The 23,255-nt window shown below is 40.3% G+C and overlaps 1 protein-coding gene across 4 annotated transcripts in view; it reads left to right on the top strand.

Moving 5' to 3' along the window:
• Positions 1-23,255, top strand: part of LOC133270495 (contactin-4) — a 338,999-nt gene that overhangs the window by 155,430 nt on the left and 160,314 nt on the right. For all 4 annotated transcript variants that reach the window (XM_061455704.1, XM_061455701.1, XM_061455702.1 and 1 more), the window contains one exon: positions 16,996-17,134. In XM_061455704.1, coding sequence (XP_061311688.1) covers positions 17,080-17,134 — 55 coding nt within the window. In that variant the 5' untranslated portion in view covers positions 16,996-17,079. The remainder of the gene's footprint in view (positions 1-16,995; positions 17,135-23,255) is intronic.

Below are 23,255 nucleotides of genomic sequence, written 5' to 3'. Positions count from 1 at the left end.
TCCAGTTTTCAGCTGTGATGTACAAAGTTAGTTTCTAGGGTTTTTTTAAATCTAGAAAATGTTTGGCTGTTTTGATTCATCCCTCATTTTCGGTGACTGTACATGTAGCTCCCACTCCCTGGGTTGCCAGGAGATACCTTTTTAATCAAGTTTGTCACTAACAAATGTGCTCTCCTGCTTCAGAAAATGAAATTGGCAGAATTGACTTTCTGTCTATGAGGTTTGAGGCAGGAAACAGGTCAATACTCAAAATATTACAGTAAAATAATTAGAGGATGTGGGATGTTTTTTTGGGGGGGGGGGAGGGGTATTTCTTGGTTCAGAAGAAAGTTGTTTGCCAGTCTATTAGCTCTACCCTGTGTTGCTGTTCTGCATGTACAAGGTGACAAATTTATTCTCTAAAGCCTGTCAATTTTGTGAATATTTTCTACTTCGTATGTGGCAAAGCTAATCAATATGATAATTCAAATTCCCAGGGAAGGGTGAAATTCTTATTTATCACATTTCAGTTCATTCCATCAAAGAGCAAGCCAAAAGAAAACACCACAGAAGTGCTGTGATAGCTTGCACGACTCACAGGCCCTTGTCCCAGGTAGAACATGATTTGTCACTGCAAAGAGAGCATACTTTGTCAGGGAATTTGGCTTGCTAAGGTTGTTAGCAAGCACACGTTAGTGGTGCTTAAAGATGAGCTTAGAAGATGGGCCTGGGTCTTTTACTTATGAGAACAGCTATTGCTCTCATCCCATACATTTTTTGCTTCCAGGCAGAAGAACATTTTTTTGGTGAAATTTTTGCAATTGTTTTTGCAATAAACTGTAAGTGTAGGTCAGGAGTCATGAAAGCTGCCTGAATTTTTAAGTACATTTAAATTAACCCCCGTGTGAGTTCTTAACAGTTTCTCTGAACTTGCTACTTAGCTGAATGAACATTTCTTTGAAGGAAAAAGTGAAAACAACCAATGGTCATGTTTTTGTCATTATAAAAAGCAATAGTTTCACATCTGATTTAAAAGCAGACAGCTCCCTCGAATGAACTGAACTTTGTATAGTGCTTAATATTCTGACAAACCTGGAGGTCTGAGGGCTGCTGGGCTCAAGAAACTCTGCAGAAAGAAGGAACAGATACAGATAAACTATGGCACATTTAAAACTAGTGTCTTTGTAGACTGAAATGAAACATTTTTATCATAACAATTCAGTTTTGTGATTAGCATTCAGTGACAGTGCCTGCTGTGCCTTTACTGTGATTTTACTTTTTCATGTGTAGTGATTTAAAAAGAAAAGAAAAAAAAAATTGTTCTCTTACAAGTATCACTTCATTGGAATATTTATCTTTGTCCTGTTTTATCTGTAACTTCTAGCTCACTTTGGGTATATCATGGAGTTCTCCTGGATAATGTGGCAGTTTTAGAATACTGGGGAATGCAAATGGTTGTGCTGCTGCTTTAATTAAAGTGAAATAAGGGCTCCGCATTAAATGTTGGCTAAGGTTTATAACATGTATAGTTCTTTTGCGATGGGTATCCTGTATGTAGTACTGGTGTAATGTGATAAATTCTGTGATGCAGGTATTTATCACATTACATTATTTCTTCCATCCAGTGCCTTTTCTGTTACTTCCACTATGGTTTTATCCAAATCCCATGGAGCTAATAGGCCATAAAATGGGCTACTTCTGTTTGCTGGTTATAGCTACTAGTCATTGCTTTAACTGTCTTAACAGGAGATAAATTAACATACTACCTCTGTAACTTAAATTGTAGAACTTAAATTTTACTACATGCAGTAAATTCTTATCTTGCTATTCAAAAGATCACTTTAATTATACAGCAAGGGAGAGCCCTAATATAACTTGGGTCTGTCCTCCTTGTTCACAAATGGAGTCTCAAACTCCTCCTCAGGTCTGGCTGTCTCTTTCTGAGAGACTCCTGCCAGCTGCAGGGTGGTTTTGCCTTTGGTGCTGTGGCTTCAGTGCCTGTTCACCTTTCTCCTTCCCACTGCAGCTGTTCTGATCTTGGTGCTTGGTTTCTTCTCTGCTCCCAGGTTTCTCTCCTACCAGACTGTGCATCTGCCTTGTGTCCTTATTTCTGCCTGCCAGCAGTATTGTCCTTGGGAGAGTTTCCTTCACGAGTCCCATTGTAGCCCTCCTGGAACAGGCCACCATGGTGGGTGGCTTCTCTCCCACTCACCTCTGTATAGCCCCCTTGTTGGGGCTATACAGCACTGTCAGAGGTCTAATGCCAGGCTGTCAAGGACAAAGCTAAAGCATGTATTACTACTGCTCTCCATTACATGCTGGAAAACTACCTGCTGTTAAATAACCTAACTTCTTATGCTGCTTTCAGTCTTGGTTTATAATAATGATTTAGAAAAGGCTAAACAGGAAAAGCCTCAAACAGCAGTAGAGCTGTTAGGGATCTGTCTGTTCCTTTGGAGCGATTATGGGAAATGACAAAGATGACAGTTTCAGTATGATCAGATTCCTAACTTCAAACCTATGAAGCTGAATTAGATTTTTACTCAGACATGCTTTTCATCCTTTTCTTAGTCTTAATTTTCTAATCCCATACTCTGTTTCCTGGTTTTGGAATCTCTATTATCTTCAGTTCAAGATGTTATAAATTTCTTAAAAAGAAATTGTTCCAGGAACACCCAGAAATCATTAGGAAGTTTTGCCAAATATTGAATATATTAAATTTGAGTTGACAGTTCCATCTATGCAAAGTGGAAAATAGTGACTACAGCTGGAAATGAGTTGGCACATAAAGATAAGATGCAGATGAAGGTTGAAAAGTTGACATTTAGTACTCTAGGAGATATTAAAAAGGGCTTTAATAGGCACTAAAAAGAAGTGTTTTGACTCAATACTAGGGTGCATGGCTTAGACATGATTTAATAGGTAGTTAGGCCTGTCTGGAAGTTGCCAAGAGATGAACTCCTGCTATCTCTTTGAAGAACAGGCTGAATTCAGTGTGAACTCATCCTATTTCTTCATGCTGACTCCATCCATGCAAGGTGGGAGAAGAATCTGCTGTTCAGAGAAGGGCTTAAAAAATGGAGAGGCTTGAAAATCTGAAATCTTTGAAAAGCACTGGAGATGGGGCTTCAGTGTCACAGTATGGAGTGCACATCAAGACCTTGCCTCATGTCCCTCTGGCTCCTTTCCTTTCCTCCTCATGCTGCTGTGCTCACCTTGGGTAATGAGTGGAGATCCTGGACCACTTCTGTGACTTGCGATGGGAGAGCAAGTTCTAAAAGGCAGCGGGAGCATGCTCTGCTCCTTACAGCCACTATCCCAAGGTCTTCTGTTTGTCAGAGTGGAGGGTATGCAGACCCCTAAGTCGGGGATAAAAGGAACACTCATTCTATTCACACATTTTGAAGCATACAATACATAAATCAATGCTGCAGTCAAGTTTGCAAGCCTTATTTCCTTTCCTATGACAAGAAAACCAAGGGCTTAATGTGATATGTCAATAAATCCTTGTGCTACCATCCAGCCATTCCTGAAATGCCATGTGGCTCAGATCATTTGACATAGTTATCCACTGTGGAGACGGTTCTTGTTTTGTCTGGCCGTGGGGTTCCTTCCTCCAGTAATTGATATTCCAGATTGAAAGCAGAACTGTGTGTAGTGCCCCCTTCTTTCACGTACCGTTGCCAGCTGCTCAGCGCTTACCAGCTTGACAGCCTCTGGCAATGAGGGAGAACACATCAAGTCTTATTTTAATGTTTCTTAGCAGGAGCCAATGTTTAGTGCAAGGATGTCTTTAAACAAATACGCTACTTGTATGAAAAATGGCAGAGGCAGAAAAAGGCACTAATATCACATAATCTGCATAGTCAATATAGGCAAACGCAAGTGTGTTTTCAGCCCTCTAAAAGGGTATCGTAAACATGCAGGGGTTTATGGGATTCAGCTGAAGAATAGCTCCCATAAATTACATGCAGAGCAATTTTTTTGTTTTCAGTCTGAAGTTTATTTCCTTTTATGTTTCGTAATTAAATCAGAGCAAAAGGATTGCATTATGGAGTGTACCAAATAATAGCAGTGATTCCATGGAGGTGGCATAGGAGTCACTTTGTTTTGCTTTGTACGCTGCGTGTGGCTGGGCTGCCAGCCATGCTCCATATCACTGGCCCGGGTTGCCTAGCCAGAAACAGGCAGGAGCTCCTGCCCTCCCCTTACTGCATAGCAGGTCACTCGGGGTCAGCACAGCTTTTAAATCATCTTCCTCAGAGATTTACTGTCCCAGCACGAGGTATCTTCAAGGAACTCCTAGGTGCAAAGCCATGCATGACCATGACTCCTTCTCCGTGCCAGCTGGGGTGTCCCAGCCCTTTGCTTTGCAGCCTGAGGCAAGGCTGGGCAGCTGGGCTCTTGGTGGCTGTAACATCTGGCCGCATCAGGCAGGCACCCGCTGGTGTGCCCATGGCACTTGTTTTCAGCTGCAGTCCTCTGCAGTTTTGAGAAGGTTTTGAAATAGCTAACAAATGTCCTATGTGCTAGGAGAACAATATGTCTTCTGTTACTGTCTATTTATTCACTGAATTCCATCCAGAATAACCCCAAATGACATCATTACCTGAGGAGCTTCTTGCTTCTCTTTATACACCAAGCCTTAAAGAATTTGCTTCATTATCTGAGCTTCTATCAGGTGAACAGATTCCTCTGGCCTTCAGTGGTGCTCCTCTGGCTGCTTGGTTTGAGTTTGGAGGATTTGCCCTCCTAGTGGGAGGAAAAACTTGGTCTTTGGTGCACACTGAATGTCTGAGCCATGCCTATGAACTTTTCAAGGCTAAATTAGCCTGTTCTGTATGGCCGTGATCAAGGTTGGACCTCCACACCTCGGCTTCCATATTAGTTTTCTTGGGAAGAAGCTCATTATTTTCCTAATGAAACTAACATGCTTAGGTGTAAAAACAGGCTATTTGATAGCAAAGTCACAAACAGGATTTTGACTCAGTTGTGTCTCTAGATTGCAAAGGGAACAGTGGCATTGCTATTTCTGCAGTCAGAAAAATCCTGAAGGATGCACAAGAGGTGTGCTGCACCTTCACTTGATACCCCATGTGTGATCCCGGCCTCACTGCTGGAAATAGTCCATGGATAGTGGCAGGAAAAGCAAGTTGCAGGCAGGAGAACTGCTGGGAGCAGCTGAAACACACGGCTTGAAGGCAGGGGCCCCATTGCTGCCTTCAAATACAAATATAATGGGATTTAATGTTGTAAACAGGATGCCAGGCAAGTTGACGAAGGGTCTCTGAAGGTCCTTGTGTTAAGGAGTCTGTGTGGTCTGGGCTTTTCTTCTCAAGGAAACAGTTCATTTGTAAGACAACCCGTGGAGCAGGGAATACTTTCTGACACCTTGTGTCACATTTTTGTCAGGACTCATTTGTAGTACAGCGTTTAAACTGCCCCAAGATGTTTTTTGTCTCTTACAAATCAATTGACAGCTGGAGGAAAGCATAGAGCAGCCACATTGTGTTTTATGTATGCATACAGAAATTCACTTTAAACACGACGTAATTAAGGGGGCAGGTAAGATGCAAGGGAGGTTTCTGGGCTAACATTACACAGAGTTAAGATTGTGGTGATATTTTAATCAACTTGAAATGTGGTGCAGAGCAGCCCAGCTTTGTACCTCCGTGAAACAGATTTGAGCTACAAGCTGGCCTGTGAGCTTGGCTATGCAGCCTTTTCTTATTTTGATATAAACCCTGCAAAATGTATATGCATTTTTTCTTTATTCTGCTCAAGGGTCTGATCTTACCTTAAATTCTGGTAGAACAGAATACTGAAAAGCTTTGAGTGGCAAGTCTTCCTTAAGTTCAAGAATAGCCAGCTATTCCCTGAGCATTGCATCCTCTGAGATTCAGGTCTGTGAGTTTAAGTTGATTATTTGATTCTACTTACTGCTAGCAGTTTCAAAAAAACCCAAGCAAACAGATTTTGGATGTGGTTGATTTGTATTGTATTGCTACTTGAATGAAATTATTATACAGATAACTCTAAACATGGCCACATACTAGACAGGCCTATTAAGAATAAATTTATCTTTTAAATTGTTTTTAGAGAGTGCAAAATGAGGTATATTTATGTCAAAAGAAGGTCAGTAGATGATTTTTTTGAACCTTGTGTAAGCTTTCCCAGGCTGAGGTTAAAATCTATTTTTAGTATTTTTTTTTACAAGAAGGGCAACAAGAAGCTGTGAGAAATGTTTTCTGCAACTGATCTTCATAGTTCATGAACTGAGGGGTTTATTAGGAATTTGGTATGCAGACAAGCGGTGGGGGCCTGGAGGCCTGGGCAGTGGACTTGGCCATTTGCCATTCTGGCATGCACCGCACGTAGCTGATCATTTACATCAGCTTTGTTACGGGTTTGAATATCTAATATGTATCTTGTTTTGATTATTTGCATAAGTCTTCTGGGACATTGCCCTTCTCAGACTGAGTGAATCTTTCAAGTTCAGGCTGAATAAACATACCAAAGGGTTATCAGACAGATACAGTATTTCAGAAAATATTTTGCAGTGCCACTTCACTGTACACTAAACTTGTTACAGGAGACAATCACCAAAGTCTAGGTTTTATTTGTTAATAAATTCAGACACATTAAACTTCTAGTTATTTTTTACTGAACCCTTAATTCGGACCACGTACATTTTTTAAAGATCCCCTATTAGAATTTAGTCCTCAATATACCAGCAAATGCTGAGATATAAATCCATCCTCTTCACTTCTGCTTCCAGCTGCTGTAGGAAGCCTCTTCTTGTCGGTAAAAGAAAAAATACCTATGGTCACTGGATGCCATAAGTCTGAAAATTCAGGGAAGATTTCTTTTTGGCTGAGAGGAGCAGAAATTTAATGGCATCTTAGCAGAAATAAAGCACTAGGTTAGGCACCTTGTGTTTATAAAAGTCAGAGAGTGAAAGCAGTTCCTTTCAAACACTTAATTCCAGGCAGCCTTTTAAACTTCAAAGGGGTAAAAAACCTACACAAAAACAAAGCAACCTAAAAAATAAACACATAATAGGGATATGAAAATGTTTGATGGGGTGTTTTTTTCCTTTCCTTGGTGATTTTTGAATTTAACAAAACAGTTAAAAATATTTCTTGGTCCAAGTATCTCAATTATCTGGGTTTGAAACATTCTGCTGGTAATACGTGTTGAGGGCATTATTGTTTTGGTAGCCTGTGTCCCCGGGAATAAATTGGGTATGAGACTGGCTTCTTTTCAATGTTAAAAAACTTGCTTGTTGTTTTTCCTGTCTAAGTTCTGATTTATACTCTTAAGAAACCCCTGGTTTGTAGCTCTGAAGGAAGGTGGCATGCCAGCCAAAGCGCTTCTTACAATGTGCCTTTGTGTCCAATATGTTTGTTTCCCCCAGTGGAAATCCTATGGAGAAAGCTCTCCTTTTGTCTTTAAATGAAGTGGATTATTTTGAAAGCTCCAAAAGTGAAAAGATGACATTAAGATGCTGATTTTAGAGAGATAGCAGACGTATCTTCAATATTTTTGCATCATTTTTTGTCTACTAGACAAGATAATGCTCTCTGATAATGTGTATTTTGGGAATGGGCCCATTCAAAAGTGAATGATAACTCTGAATATTACTTATCTATCTTTGTTCAGAGAGTGAAACTGTCTTGATTCATTACCTTGACACAGTGACCTAGGGATAAAAGGAATTTTATTGTCACGCAGAGTCCCTTGAGCCTTGTTTCTTTGCATTGTTCTGTCAAACTGAGACAGCAATAAATTAAGCCTTATTTCTGTAGGAAATTCATGTGAAAAAATCAGATGAAGATTAATATTCCACTTTGGCTGAGAGTCTGTTTTTGCATCCTAGTGTTTGCCTGTGCATATGTATTCTCAGGTGGAAAGAGGCTGCTTGGATACCAAGATGGGCTGGGTTTGCTTTGAAGATGGCTGCAGGATCCTGCCTGGCAGCCCGATTTGGTCCTGTGCTCTGCTCGGCCTTCAGGTTTCTCATGGACAGTCTTTGCTATCAGGAAAATAGATTATGGGATTCACAGACCATTTCCATAGGTGGTGATATGATTAGGAGAGAAGAGCTGGACCTGCTGAATGCCAACTCAGATATCTCTCACTTTTCAAGTTAGTTTTGCTATCTGTAAAGCTGGTGGTTTATGCAGGTGTTCTCATCTATTACTTGGATATATGGGATAGTCATTCATTTTAATCTTGCAAAGTGAGGCATTGAAAATTTTACTCTGCATGACATTGGGAATTGTTTCAAATTGGTGAGTTTTAAGGTAACTGTTCTCAGCAATCTTCAGTAAAAGACTCTCTAAAAGAGAGTAAGTTCTAAATTATGGAAAATGACAGACCATGAAGTTTCACTGTTTTCAGCTTTGTATTATGACCACGTTACTCCTTGTTTGAGCGAAGTGCCTCCCAAGTTTGTGGTGTGATGGACTTTTCCTGTGTTGAGAAAAGCTGTTACTACCCGATAGGCGCTGCCTCAGGCAAGTATTTCTTTGTCATTTCCTTCCGTGGAAAAGGTAAAACAATACAGAGACCCCTAATTAGCTCCAGGAGCTTTAATTTAGACTTGTCTTTAGTTCCCCAGATCCCCTTACCTAGAGATGATTTTTGCTTACAAACTAGTGAGGTTTTGCAGGGCAATGGCAATTTCCTGGGGTCAAGGGACAAAGAGTAAGGTTTATAATAGGTGATGTGTGGTGGTTAGTGGCAAGTAATTAAAAAGCTTTAATTGCTGTCATTTTTTACTTGGTGGAAAACTGCACTCTATTTTGCTGGTTCAGAAGGTGAAGGGACGTGTTGTGTTGCGCAGCCGGGAGTATCCAGTGTTTAAGATGGATTGCTGATTCCATTAAGTTGTTTCTGCCAGCGATGGAGGCGTGCAGGGAATAGTGCAATGTGGTAAAATGTTAAAAGAGCACGGGCCTGGTTTTAGCTGTCTATTTTAATATAATACAAAGTCTCTAATCAGGTTTTAAATTCTGTGGCATTATGGTCTGCATAAACTAGGTATATTGCTTCTGGGAGTTTCTAACCTAAGAAGTCAGAAAGGGATGATGTCGTAAATATTTCTATGCACCTTTTATTACATCAGCAACAAAAACTCTCACTGCCTGCCCCACTACTAATAGAGCTGCCCCTGACCAGACTGTTTCTTGAGGGATACATAAGCATAAGTTATAGAGTATTTACATCAAAAAAAAACATGTAGAAGAAGCTGCATTTAAACTCTTGGGGTCGTAATTCACAGAAGTGAGTGCTTACCCAGTTATTCCTGTGGCAATCTTTACTAATATTGTTAGAATTATATTTATTGTCTTAATCTGATAGATGTAATCCTTGCTTCCCCATGTGCATGGGTATGTCAGCATCCTCCTGGGGTGAGGACCAAGCTGTGGTAGTTGTCTGATGGTGAGGAGCTGGCTCAGGCACAGTGCGCACCAAAGACCCAACAGCCTGACAGATATAAATGACTGGAGTGAGTTGGGAACTTGCATCTGTTGAGGTGCTGTAACTTCCTTGATACAGTGAAATGAAATCTCCATCTAGTGAATGTGAATGAATGGCCCAAAGGAAAAAATGCAATGCAAAAACTGACATTTTTCTCTGTCTTTTTTTTTTAGATAATTAATTTTTTGAAGCATTTTATTCCCATTTATCATGAGCATGTCTGAGAAACATGCTGCGTGTCATTTGTTTTATCAGGCACAATATACCCGTATATATTTCATAATGTGTGAATTGTGTATAAGTGCAACTCCGGAAAGAATAATTTCAGCAAAGAAGCTTGAGATAGATCAGGGTCTGACAGACGTGCTGTGGGAATGAGGAGAGTTCAATGAGAGATGCCACTGGCACGTTCCCACTACCCTTCATCTCCCCAAGCCATCTTTTCAAATTCCCTTTTCTGTTCCGTTACGCAAAAGGGAAGGTCAGTATTTATCTCAGGACTTAAAACAACAGCTGTCACAGTAGAAGGAAACCTCTCTTTTGAGTGCTGAAAAATTTCAGCAATGTGTACATCTAAAAAGTATTACTGTGAAGATTTACACTTTTGGGGACGCTTCTTTTAGGTGCCTTCTATTTCTGGATGTTCAGTTTTGCGCATCACTGATTGCATCTGCTAAAAAGAGCCTGTGCCTCTCCTGACACACAGGCCCAGATTCAGAAGGGTCTGAAGAAGCTGGATTGGGGTTAAAAATCTGATGCTTTGCTGAATCTGGGCCACAGCCGGCATTCAGGAGTGGAAGCTGCAGGAGACTGGAGCTGCCCGTGCCCAAGATGCTTCCCACAGGAATGTGTCACTGCAGTGCTCTCTAGCAGCATGAGCTACCAGCTATTTCTGAGCAACATGCTCAAAAGGCACCCATGATTTAAGCATCTTGGACACTCAGGATAGCTGAATTCTCACCAGTTTACCCCAGATGATGAAGTTCCTGCCCTCACGCTAGCATATGGTGTCCAACCTCCACATTGCTTTTGGCACTAAATTGCAAGAAGGATATTCCTTATGGGCTGATGGATTGATGCTGTCCCCCTGAATGAGGTCTAATCCTGCTGCTTTCCCTAACTGCTATTAGTATTCTGTATCTGCCACAACCTTGTTACAAATTAATTCCTCATGCTGGTCCCCTGGAATAACACTGTTTAATCCCTTTCACAGATAAAGCAATTTTCTTTAATTTAGGAAAAATCTTGTTTGTTATGTGAAAAGAAACCTCACTGCTTTTGCCTCATGACCCCTTACTGAAGCTGAACAGTTTCTTTAGCCTTCATTTATAGAGGATGGTTCTGTGCTACCATTCAGTACATCAGTCTGAGTGACTTGCAATTATCAGAGGCTCAAGGTTATTCTTATTCCAATTTCTGAGTCAGATGGGGAATGACCTTGCCTTGCAACTGGCAGAAACAGCGCTGAAGAATCTGTTTGGTATTCTCTCCATCCTCTTCCAAATATTGGTGTTCCTAGAAGCAAAATACATACTGTTTCTGTCTTCTTGATCTAGATCATTCTGGACCTAAATTTTATCTTACAAATTGCTAAAGAACATCAGCAATGGATATTCTACAGCCTATAGTTGTGCTTGAGCTGGCTTTAACATTACAAGAAGTTTTTCCTAAAGTCTAATCTTTAATCTGTTTTGCATATTAATTCTTGGACACGGGAGCAAACAGGTGAAAAGGACCTGCAAACCTGGTTTATGAATCCCAAGCAGGGTGTTTGCTGCTTGCAAACTCCCAGGGCATTGCTGACATGTGCAGCTGTGTGTGGATCAGTGGAGAGCTGTCACCCAAACGGTTGCTCCCTGGCATATGTTTGTGCTGTTTACTGCAGCATCCTATTCACTGCAGTGTGTGGCATTTGTCACACAGATCCATCCTTTTGTTTTAGTTTGGTTCTATGTCCAATTTGTTAAGGTGATTTTGAATTACATTTACATCCCTGGGTGGTGCCTGCAGCCTCTTAGTGTCACCAGCAGATTCAATATGAACACCACCTCTTCCACCATTGCTATTATTAAAAATACAGGGAGACAGAAGACCAAGGGTGGGCTTACTTTGGCAGCGAACTTTCAATAATTACTCTCCAACTACCACTTTTTATTCAGTTATATCCACTCTTCAGTAAAGTGATAGAATTGGCCTCTGTTGAAGTCTGAATTGAGAATTTCCAAAAGTGATAAAACAGCTCTGCAAGGGTGAGTTCAAATCACAAATGAGCATCATGCGGGCAGCCTGTGTGGGAATCGGCTTTTAAAAATAAGGTAATTTTACTGCCAGGTAGTGAGAAAGAGAGACTAATGTCAATGTTCATTCCTTTCCCAACGTTGGAATTTTCGTATTCCTTCCTCCTTAAGAGCATTTAAGGGAAGCATGGCAGGGGTACCCCAAAGAAGACAAGGTTAGCCATGCTACCACTGAACAGTGGGTTTCACAAATGTTTCTTTGCAGAGAGAGTGCCTTATTCTTTAGAGTATGTGGGGACTCTAAGGGAACTAACAGCCAGTCCATACCATTGCTGTGATTTTAAAACTGTGTTGTCCACTGGATGTGATGTGGAGGGGTCAAAAGCCAGAAGTTGAAGTAGCGGGTTTAAAAATCATTAAATTCAACCATTTCACTTAAAACTATCCATTTCCTTTTCAGTATTTCTTTTAATGTTGTGTTGTAAGTGTTAAAAGCTTAAATAAACTTGTGTTACAGTGTGTTGTTGAGAAGCAGGACTTAACTAATGTGCTTCTAGATCTGTAAACCTCTGGAAAGTGTTTATGTGTTTGAAGAGATGGAAATGGATAATGGCGTTTTGGTGTCACTTTGTAGACTTCTTTTTAGTTATGTTACAAGACTTGTGAAGCACCTAGCAACCACATCTTGGATAGGTATAGGTCTTTCTGAAAGTGTATATTGGAAGAAGGTATCTTCATCTTAGGGAAAAGAGTTTCTTTATAAACTCAGAAAACTGTGGTTCATTTTCTACCTCTGTTGTGTAGATGAGTTGAATTTGAATTTATGCTAAATCTTTGTGCTTGGGTAGGCTTGACCTGCAGTGTGTGTCCAATGTAGGTGTTCTTCCACACGTTTGCCATCTGCTCTTTTACTTAGATATGCAAACATTTTGCACACTCAGCAGCTGTACAGCCCCAAGTTGTATGTAATCAGACAGCAGTCTTCTGTTTAAAAAGCTTGGTAGTTCTTTGGAGGTTTTGGCAGCATGAATTAAAGTCGCTATTCAGGAAAGTAGTGATTTCATGTTAGATGCTTGCTCTTGCCCTCAGGTCAGATCTGTGACAGTCAAAGGCTAGGCACACCTTAAATCTTAACGACGTGCATGTTAGTGCTCAGAGTGTTTTTGCTTACCCTTAGCTCTTCCTTTGTTGAGGTGATTAAAATATGCCTGTTGCTGTCTGGATGTGCCGCATGCTTCATTAACAGTGATTTATTTTGGAGTTTAACAGAATTGGCACCGTGCAGAGCACCATTGTGCAGCAGAAAAATTCACGTGAGATGATTGCTAAGGCTTGCTTCTTGCTACTGCAACAATACTTAGGGGTCTTGGGCATATTTTATGATTTTCCTTCAGAATAGTCACAAAACTGTGAATTGATATTGTGCAAATTAGATCTACATAAGTATTTGAGTTCAGAATCTGTCTGTATACTTAGCCGTAGGTTTTTCATTTCCATTTTGGTTTGGGTTTTTTTTTGCAAGTGCTAATCATTAAGCATCCAAGTGAAATTACTGACAAAGAGCCGTGCTTGCTAACTCCACACAACTCACCACAAATATTTCTACTGCATGCATCTTTTCTTTTTCTCCTTGTACCTGACTGCAGTCAGAGCTCTTGGAGTCAACTTTTCTCATCAGAATCCAATTACAAACAAAGGTGCCTTTCAAAAGGGTTTTCAATGGCTGCATTGCCAAAACTAAAGTTAAAAGACATCTGCCCATGTGTGTTGGCACTAGGATTTCTAATGGGATGCACTTCCAAACTGAAGCACAGCTATCTCATTTTCATCTTCAAAAAAATAGCTTGTGTAGTGCTGAAACTGTATATGTTTCCTTCTGGAAATAAAATATTAAACTTTGCAAGTTTTCATGCCTGTTATATTTTCCTTCAGAAGCAGTGCAAGCTCCCCTGGGATTTTATAGTCAGAAAACATTTAGAAATGGGAAGGATCTTTTCAATTATGTATCTTTTGCTCATGCACAAATGTTGCCTTTCCTAGAGTTGTTGCCATAAAAAGTCAATGTGTTTCAACAGTTTTTACACAGCTCTGAACAATGGGCCTGCTGATATGAATAGCAGCAATGTTTACAGGAAAACATTGTGAAGATTGGACTCATTCACATGTGAAATAGGGAACTATCATGAGGAATGAAAATGCAGCCGTATTTTGAACACGACCATATTTTAACCTTAGGAAAATATTTTTAATGGTAATCATTTAATTTACTTTTCACTACTCTTTATGCTAAGACAGGCATCGTTTCTCTTTGGGAAACCTGTAACAGATGTATCAGTAAAAGTCAGGGTGCAGGCTGGTATGTTGTTATGCAGGGCCAGGGCTCAGCTGGCAGCTGTGTCTCCAGGTACCTATTTTCAGTGCTGCTTCTGGAAGGGCTGTTTCAGAGCACCAGGAGGATGGTGGTTCTGAAGCTTTGCTATTAATCCAGCAATAGCAATTCTAGGCATGATGACAGAATGTGGTACTCTTCCATATATTTAGAAAATACTTGATAGAGACTCTTCTAGGAAATATATTCTGAGGTAATTACTACAGGGTATATACTTTGGCTATATAAGTACATGGAGTTGCCATTATCATCAACGGAAGTGCCAGCAGGAGCCTAAGTGCCATTACTAAGTTTGTTACTGCCGGAAGTGACTGTTCCCATTCAGCTATCTGAGAAGTTTTCTTTGAAGCACATGCATGACTTTCTGCTGTCTCCTGGTTCTCTGGAGCAAGTTTTGAACAACTAAATTATAGAGAAGACTTTCAGTCTTTTCACTGGACTTAATTAAATATGCTGAGTACTAAATATGTATATTTTTAGCAAAGCTTTTATTTTTGGCTGAAAGTAAGACCCAGGGATTGTGTCAAAGCCTCTTGGGAGGAAAGAAAGAGCCTGCTGTTTTTAATGCTCTTATGAACTAAAAACTAATTTACATTAGTAATTTTGAAATGTTTTGTATTAGTGTTAAAAATGCTTAGAGAAGCATGAGTTACTAAGTAGAAAAAAAAAAATGTTTGCAAGAGCCACAGAGTAGCTGAAATTTTTCCCAAAGGGGTGGTGAGTCAGGAAAAGCTCTGGTAAGAGGGAGAGTTTGCAATGGGGAGGAGCAATAAGTTGAAGACTATCCAAGAATTTTCTTGCATTTATGGAAAACAAGGGAATAAAATACCAAAACAGCAATCTGTGTTTAAAGAGAGTAGCAGAGATGTGATGCAAACGGCCTTGGGTCCTTCAAACAAGACATCCATCTCCATGGTCCTCCATGAAGCATTGTCTCATCTCTACCAAATCTCCAAAAGCACCATCCTCAAAGCCTGTGGAATAAATGGAGGCATTTTGTTTGACTTTGGTCAGATCTGGGGATATATATTTCTAGGGTTTTTAAAGAAAAGGCAGATGCAATACTTCCTTGCCAGTGCCGCTGCTTACAGACAGCTGAGAAGCTGAGTGCTGCTGTTATTAATCCACGAAGCAGAAGTGATTTTGGTCAGCCCTTCCACACACTGGCAGCTTAAAGATGGGTCTGTGGGGGCTCTAGATAGGTTCCTGGCAGTAGGTTAAGTTGGTAAGTGCTATAGCTCTTGTGTTTTTAATTAGGTATCAAAGGCTGTAAGTGATTGTTCTGTTTCAGTCCCACGTAGCTTATTGCAGAGAGTGAGGAGAATAATCGTAAAGCATGGCATTGCAGTGTAATGAAGAGAAGCCTCATAAGTGACACGATGAGCTTATTGATGGGAATAATACGTGCGAAAACGAGAACATGAAAGAATTTCAGCAGCTGCAGGTGAATACAAGATTGAGCTCCAGTCTCACTTAAACTAGAGTAAAACCAAGAATGACTTGCCTTCGGTAGAAATCTCCTGTATAGGTGCAGCTATAATCAATATTTGGGATATATATTATTCCAATAATATTTGGAATATATATTATTTGGTTATAACCAAAATTTGGGATTTGGTACTTAGAGGAAAAATAGTATATGTCCATGCATGAAGACCACATAGAGTAAAAAAAAAAAAATCACCCTCCACTAAGCCCCATCCAGCCTGGCTTTGAACACTTCCAGGGGTGGGGCATATATAAATATGTTTCTTGAGTTCACTGTAAACACAAAGAGTAAGTGCTTAACTGTGTCAATCAATATAAAGGTCTATGATGACGTTTTCCTTCAAAAATTAATAATTAATACTGTAATCATTCACTTAAGTTGTTATTAGTTTTCATTGATTAGTCCTTCCTGCCAACCCCCAGCAAGCCTAATCAGCCTGTGTGAGAGTAGTTGAATGCATTCAATTAATCTCTACCCTCTTCAAAGTTGGATCTTTAGATCAGAGGATAAAGATTCTTAGTCTCCTCACTGCATCGAACCTGACTTTATTAGAAGAATCTTATCAATTTTAACTCACAAAAACAAGCGGAGACCTCTCATGATACCCCTTCAAATGCTATTAGTCATGCAGTTTGTCTTATAAACATGAGGGCCCCTTAACTTCCAGCCTTCAGTGAAATTAATAAATTATAAGAATGTGTGTCTGACTTGATTTATTTATTTTTAATATTTAAATGCCTGCTCTGGAAAAGGTTCCTTTCATAAAAGGAGGCATTTTTTTCCCTTCTTGGGTTGCACTGGGGGAAGGAGGAGCGTGCTTTGCAGTGATAAGCTGAGAAAGTCTTCGAATTGCCTGTTCACAGATTTGAACTATTTACAAGTTATAGTAGAGTGCAAGGAAAAGATCAGGCTTTACCTGAAGATGCTTCAAGGGGTTTATTTAAAGGATTTTAAGAGCAATGAAAATGGCAGTGAAATGGGAAAAGCATCCCACTCTCCTGAGCAGCATCATAGAAAGTGTCACCTTGCAGAGACAGTATCCTTCACATACCGGGTGATGTTTGTAAATGAGAGTAATTCTTGTACCTTTTAACTGTGATCTGGAGTTCACTAATTACGCTTCAGATTACCCCAGGGAGACAATGAGCCAAGCTACTCATGAATAACCTGAGACAGAGAAGAAAGCTCACAACATCTGAGCAGAAGGTGGTGCAGATATGGGTTACAATTCATAATCCTCATCTGGTACCCAGGATCCTTAGATGGTCACAAATCATGCTGCAGAATGATTTTAAATGAAATGTTTAAAAGTGTTTGTTGGTCTTCAGATGCAATTTTCTTGTAAAGAAAAAAACCATCAACAAATAGAAGGAGCAGCAATCCTTAATCTCCTTGTAATCTTTTTTCTTTTACAGATTAAAAATCGCCTAAAATTTCCAAGGAGCCCTGTTCTGTCCTGTAGTTACTGGACTCAGCTCCTCTGATCCTGGAAGCTGAAGATGAGGTTGCTACGGGAGCTGCTAGTGCTGCAGTCATTCATGGTGTGCCTTGCAGGTAAATTGTCTTAAAGATTTATTTCACATTACTGTAAAAGTGCATTGCATTTTATATACCAATGATAAAATGTCAAAATAAGTCCCTGCTTCATGACCAGCATCACAGAGAGCTTCTGAGCTGATCAACCTGATGCTTTTAACAAGCTCTTTTTAGTGCTGATCATCATCACTGCAGCAAAGTGCAATGTTTCAAAGGTCTGCTCTACCCATTTCCAGTTCAAAGTTGCTGTTTGATGAAAGTTGTTTTCCCTTGCTCTGTGTTAAGTGTTTCAATGCTCAATTAAACCTACGTGGAGTGTAGCTTTAAATCCCATTAAAACGGTGTTATGTTACAGCTAAGACCTCGCTCCATTTAGCAAATAATTAGAATAACATATTTGAGCGATATAACCATCTTCTGTAAATACCCTTCTTTAACCTTTTGTTCCCTGAGAGTTACAGAGTTTTGAGCATTCCTGGCAAAATGAAACTTCTGAGGAATGTGACTTTATCCTGAAGCTGTGTTCTTGAACACATTTCAGATTTGCAGTGGGTCAGCAAAGTTTGCACCAAAGCCGTGCTGACCTTCTCACGTGCAAGGAGCTGCTTGTAGATGGCTGCTCAGTGAGCTGGAGGAGCCAGGCTCATTTCACTCCATTCGTGCCTCTGTGGCAGATGCTGCAATCGAGTCTGTCGAGTCTATTCTGAGTCTCTGCTATTCAGCTATCATTGATTTCCTCCTTGAATTAGCATCATTATTCTTTATCATGTATTTTGTTCAAGGGGGGGGTGTTACGTTTTAATTAACGTTTATGTCACCTTGGTGTTCATCTGGATTGCTCTAATTTACCTGCTGGTTGGTGCTCAGAATGTTTTACTGCTTGATTTAGGAACTTGTGCTTTCCTCCCTTTTATATGTGCCCGTTGTCAAGGCACTTCTTCAGCTTTCTAGGTAGTAGCAAACTACTTATAATAGTGTTTACTTTATTCTGCTTAGCTCTACTGAACACAAAACTGCTTTTATTCCGGTACTTATGGGTACCTATTTTTGAAATTTGGTTCCAAGTCTTTCTAAATGTGCTATGACAGTTTCTGAGCTGCCAGGAAATTGGATGCAGAGAGATTCTGCAATGCAGTGCCACACGTGTTTCAGGAACTGCAAGCCTAGAGAAGTTAGGCTGTGGGAATACAGAAAGCATGATCCTTTATTTTCAGCAAATAAACAAAGTAGTGGGAAAACAAAAGCATGCGAAATAGGTTTTTACTGTAATTTCTACTCTTAAAATATTTCTTGCAAAATGTCGAGGGTCAGCAAAACAAAGTTTCAGGATAATGTGCTTGGGGGAGTTTGTCCTTATCTTTTGTATCTGATTTTAGAAAAATGCATCTCAAGCACTGGCTTTCCCCACACTATTCAGCCACACCATTTTTTCTCATCTTTGCAGTGAACTGAATACCTTCAGGGCATGGCATCAGTTTATCTGTCCTGCTGAGGGAGATTTATGGGGAGAGGAATGCCAAAAGTTTTGTGCAAGATTTATATTCAGTGATGAGTGAGGGAATGGTTTCATTCTGCTGTTCGTTTCATAGTTGCTATTTAGCAGCTGCACACAAAAGGCACAAAGCTGTAAAACAGACGTTGATAGACAAACCTTCATCCCTTCTCAATTTTTTGTGTTTCTCTATTCTAGTCTTTTTTTTTAACCTAGTTTCAGGAGGCTTGCTTGCCCCTCCTGGTGAGTATGCTGCTCTTGGAGAACCTTAGGTGTTGATCCCAAGGGAAAAGCTCAAAGGAGACTGGTAACTTCCTGAGACATGCAGCAGAGAGACACAGGAGAGCCTGAGGCTGCCCGTTTCTCCTGCTACCCTGCACGGTGGCTCTGCCTAAAGGCTACCCAGGACAGAGGAAAACTGTCCCTCTGTCTGCAATAGTCATTGCTCTTCTGTGACGAAATTCTTAAATTCTAAGTTAAAAAGAAAGTTAGGAAGCAATATTTTATTTTCATGTTGATCAAACCATTGATCTGTCCTTGAGAAGGAAGATTAATGATTGAATTATACAAAGAAACAAAGAAAAAGGTAAAAATAGTATGCAGAAAAAATATGTAACAGCTCTCCATAGTGCCTTGTGGACTCTCAAGGGACTACTAAACTGCATTGAGTTACATGTGAAAATAAGCTTAAACCTGAAAATAGAGTACTTGTATTTAGTTCTTCTAACCAGTGTCAGACACATAGCCCAGATATCACTCTCGTTTGTGTCACTGCTGCAAAGAGCACAGCTGGTGGAGGATGAGCTTTTTGTGTGTTGCCCTGTCAAAACTCCCCGTGGAGACAAGAGGCCATGGTGCCCCTTCAGGGACAGCCGGTGGGCTCCAGCTACTGCCAGTCCCAGCAGCTACTTGGACTGGTTTTCCTGTGTGTCCTTCCTAAATAAACATCTGTTCACTAGAAATTGCATGAAAACTTCCAAACTCATATCATTCAAGCCATTAAACGGCTGTCAAACCAAAAACAGTTAGAGTATCCAAATGAGTCGTTAAGCGTACCAGTTATCCACCCCTGCCAGCATAGCAGGAAAGGGAAGACGTGCCAGAGCTGCTCACAGTCCGCATGGGATATTGCTATTGATTTTATGTGCTGGGTGTTCAGATATTACAGTTCTTCACAGCAGGATAAACCACTTGGATAGAAAGCTAGATCAATCCCAGGATGTACTTAAACGAGCTACATAGAGGTGCAAATCTACTAATAATTTCGGGAGCTATCCAGCCTCCCTCAAAAGGCAGCAGCCCTGCTAAAGGTCTTCCTGAGTTTACCACTCCCTTTCAATCCATCACCCAACCTGGGATCATATTTCTCAGACTACTTTTCTTGCTGGTTGTTTTGAGGTCATGCTGATAAAAGCTAATGATGCTTTCTTTGGACTCGATTGTTGATGTATATCAATTCAGGGGTTCTGATTATATTTTCAGGGGTCTTTTCTTCAGGTGTCAGCTCTAGGAAGCAGTAACTGCAAATTATTCCTTTGGTGCCAAATAACTCTGATTTGTTAGGGCTGTCAGATTCCTTAAATAGCAGTTGTGGTGGTGATAATTTTAAGTTTTGGAGAGTAAGATGAGAGGCAGAATAGGCTGTGAAAAATAACACATAGCTCTGAAGTCGTGACTTTGTTAACAAATGCTTTCTCTTGGGCAATCCCACATACCAGTCATATACCCTGAAATGAATTTGTGTACACCCTGGGAGCAGTGACATGAAAGCAAAAGACATTGCACAGTTTGAGCAAAACAGCTTGAGTTAATGAAGATGGGACGTAGTCCGTATGCCTGTAGTGTGCTGGACAGGAATGAAAGGAAATTTTCTGTGGTTTTGTGACTCTTACGCAATTCTTTGCCTCATTAACTTCCTGTAGCAGTGAGTTTCACTGTTGAAGTCATATCTGCATGTTAATGAGCTGCAGTTGCATAGATGGTTAGGTGTCTGAATGTGCATATGCATATTTTATTAGGTAATTTAACCCATGAAGATCCATTCACATTTTGACAGAAAACAAAAAAAGAACTTAATAGCTTTTGAGAAGTGTCTATTCTCTGCTGTGCTGTGCATGGGATCAAAGTCTGGCTTGCTCTTCTGCCTCTGATCTTAATATCAGCTTTTTCCTGGATGTTTTGGTTTCTGGCCTTCTGCTTATTCTTGCCATTTAAAAAGAAAGATCTGTTCTCACAACAAACATACCAGCCAGGAAGACTGGCCCTCCTTTTTTCTTAGCAAACACCACAGAAACACAACAGCTTCAATAAAAAAAATCGTCTTGTAGCTCTATAATGATGCTGCTGTTTCAACAAGTTGGTTTGTCAAAGGGAAAGTGCTATTGCAGCTGTATCTGTTCAGCACTCCTGGAGCAGTGACTGAAGTAGCTCCAAGGACGCACACACTGAAATACAGAATCTAGTGTTTGTTTTATCCTGATTTGAATGAATAAGGAAACACTGTTCGTTCTCTCTGATAAATTGGTGTCTTCATGAACCCCCCAGCTGTGTAAGCATTTGTTTTGCAGCAAATCAAATGGGATGCACAAAGATTGCTGGTGATTTTTAGTGGAACATTGAAGGTGATCCTGAAAGTTAGAAATACCTGTGCTGCTCCCCCAGAGTGGTTTGTGTAAGTCACTGCAATTTCTGTACACTTCTACACTCCATTACGTTTCACAATTGCCCAGGTATCTGGAATTAGATACTAGCCATGTTGCCTCTCACATCTGAAAAGGCGAGATGAATGAATATGGAAAAAAAACTACATGCGAGAAGTCTATACATCATTTCAGCCATCGGAGCAGGGGTTAGAGTGGTGTTTATTAATGGGCTTTTTGCTGGCTGTCAATACAGGGCTGGCTGTTACTGGTGTCATGATATCCCAGCAACACCCGCACTTAATTATTCAAATCCAAGGACAGCGTCATATTTTCCAATATCAAATTTTATCATATTTTTTATTAAGATGGAACAAAAGCATTGTTTCACCTTTTATCTGCTGAAAAATGACATTTTCTAACCTGGAAATATGCATACGATAGCAGAAGTCAGCGGAAAAAAGAAGTTCCTCTAGAACTTATTTGCAGTGTGTTGGGTTGAGTGTGTTGGGGGGGGGGGGGGGTGTAGGACGGGTTTCTTTTTTCTTTCCAAACCTGTTTTTCACAAGAAAGCATTCTTATAAATGCCTGTCCAGGCATTCTTTGTTTTTTTGTCACATGCTGATACAGCATAACCATTACCTCAGCAGTGGTTCAGTCCAAAATATTCAGAACATGGCTATGTAATTCATGGGGAATAAAATCCAATATATAGTCAAGTGTTTTCCGCTGTTAGACAAAAATAGCCATAATATTTATCGGTACATTACAGTGAAATTAGACGTCCAACTCTGATAAAAATTGAAACTCAAAATTCATACAAAGATGAATATTCACAGGCCTATTTGAGTTTGTGCTTCTACCCAAGCAGATGCAGGTTAGATGCAACAGAAATTCTGCTAATTTCATGGCTGAATATAAATAGTTAAACCAAGAAGTACTGTCACATGTATTAAATGACGATGCAGCAGTTCAAGTTGGTCAGTTTTTTCTGGTGCTGTGTAGTTCCCATGGCTGGTGCTTTGATGTTATTGAGTAGCTGGAAAATGATTAATCTGTTGCAGTTGCATAATTATTAATTTATATTTTGGTCAGTTCTGCAGCACTCTGCATTTCTGTGCCTGACTGCCTAATTAATGTTTGCATAGCACTTGGAAGAGATAAAGCACAGAATGACACCTATTAATATAATCACTTCAAAAACACGACCCAGCCCTTGGCTTCGCAGCACTGGGTGAGCTGTCATTGGAGCTCACTGGAGGTGGCTTTGCAGTTGAGTTCTGGCTTGACCTTAATACTTTTGAGTTTAGGCTGGAGAGACCTGAGTGAGGGAACTTTTGTTCACGGTGCCTCCCCAGGGGGCTGAAAGAGTTTTGTACCTTTCCTTGGAGCTCGAGTTATGCTTCATCTATTAAAATTATTCTATCTACAGAGGGTTTCAGGCATTTGTTAAAACTGCAGAGGGCCTTAGGATCCATTTGTGTGAAACAACTGATTCTGTGCAGGGTTTTGCTTGTAACATCTTCATGTCACACTTCTACACTTCTAATGTTAAACTCCCTAAGACTGACCATTGGTTAGACTCTAGTGTCAACTCCAACTGTGTCCCAAGCAACACTGCCACGTTTTGAATATGGTTAAACTCATCTCTGTTAAATGTCCTTCTGCCGTGCCAAGGGATGATTCTGCTGCAGCTGATAGATGTGTAGTTAAAAGGACATGCTATTACAAAAGTAAAGGCTTTTGAGGTCAGGACAATTGTAAGTGGTGAAGCGAAGGCAAATTTCCAGTTTGCTGTGGATAATGGTTGGCAGTGTCAGATGCTGAGACATGCTGTGGAAGTAATGCAGGAGCTGGCAGAGGTTTGTTCCCTTCCTCAGCACTTGTGCTGGAGTCCTCCTATGGAAAGTCCTTGCCTTGTACTTTTTGTGGCTGATTAGAGCTTAAGTGTCTTGAACTCTCGCCAGAGAGCATTCCCCTAATGTCAAGGAAAAGCTATGCAGACTTT

This window comes from Pezoporus flaviventris, unplaced genomic scaffold, assembly GCF_033815535.1.
Source record: "Pezoporus flaviventris isolate CSIRO_AGI_PZ_B2104156 unplaced genomic scaffold, CSIRO_AGI_Pfla_v1 ptg000021l, whole genome shotgun sequence".
Lineage (NCBI taxonomy): Eukaryota > Metazoa > Chordata > Aves > Psittaciformes > Psittacidae > Pezoporus > Pezoporus flaviventris.
This window is presented reverse-complemented; position numbering and strand designations above follow the sequence as displayed.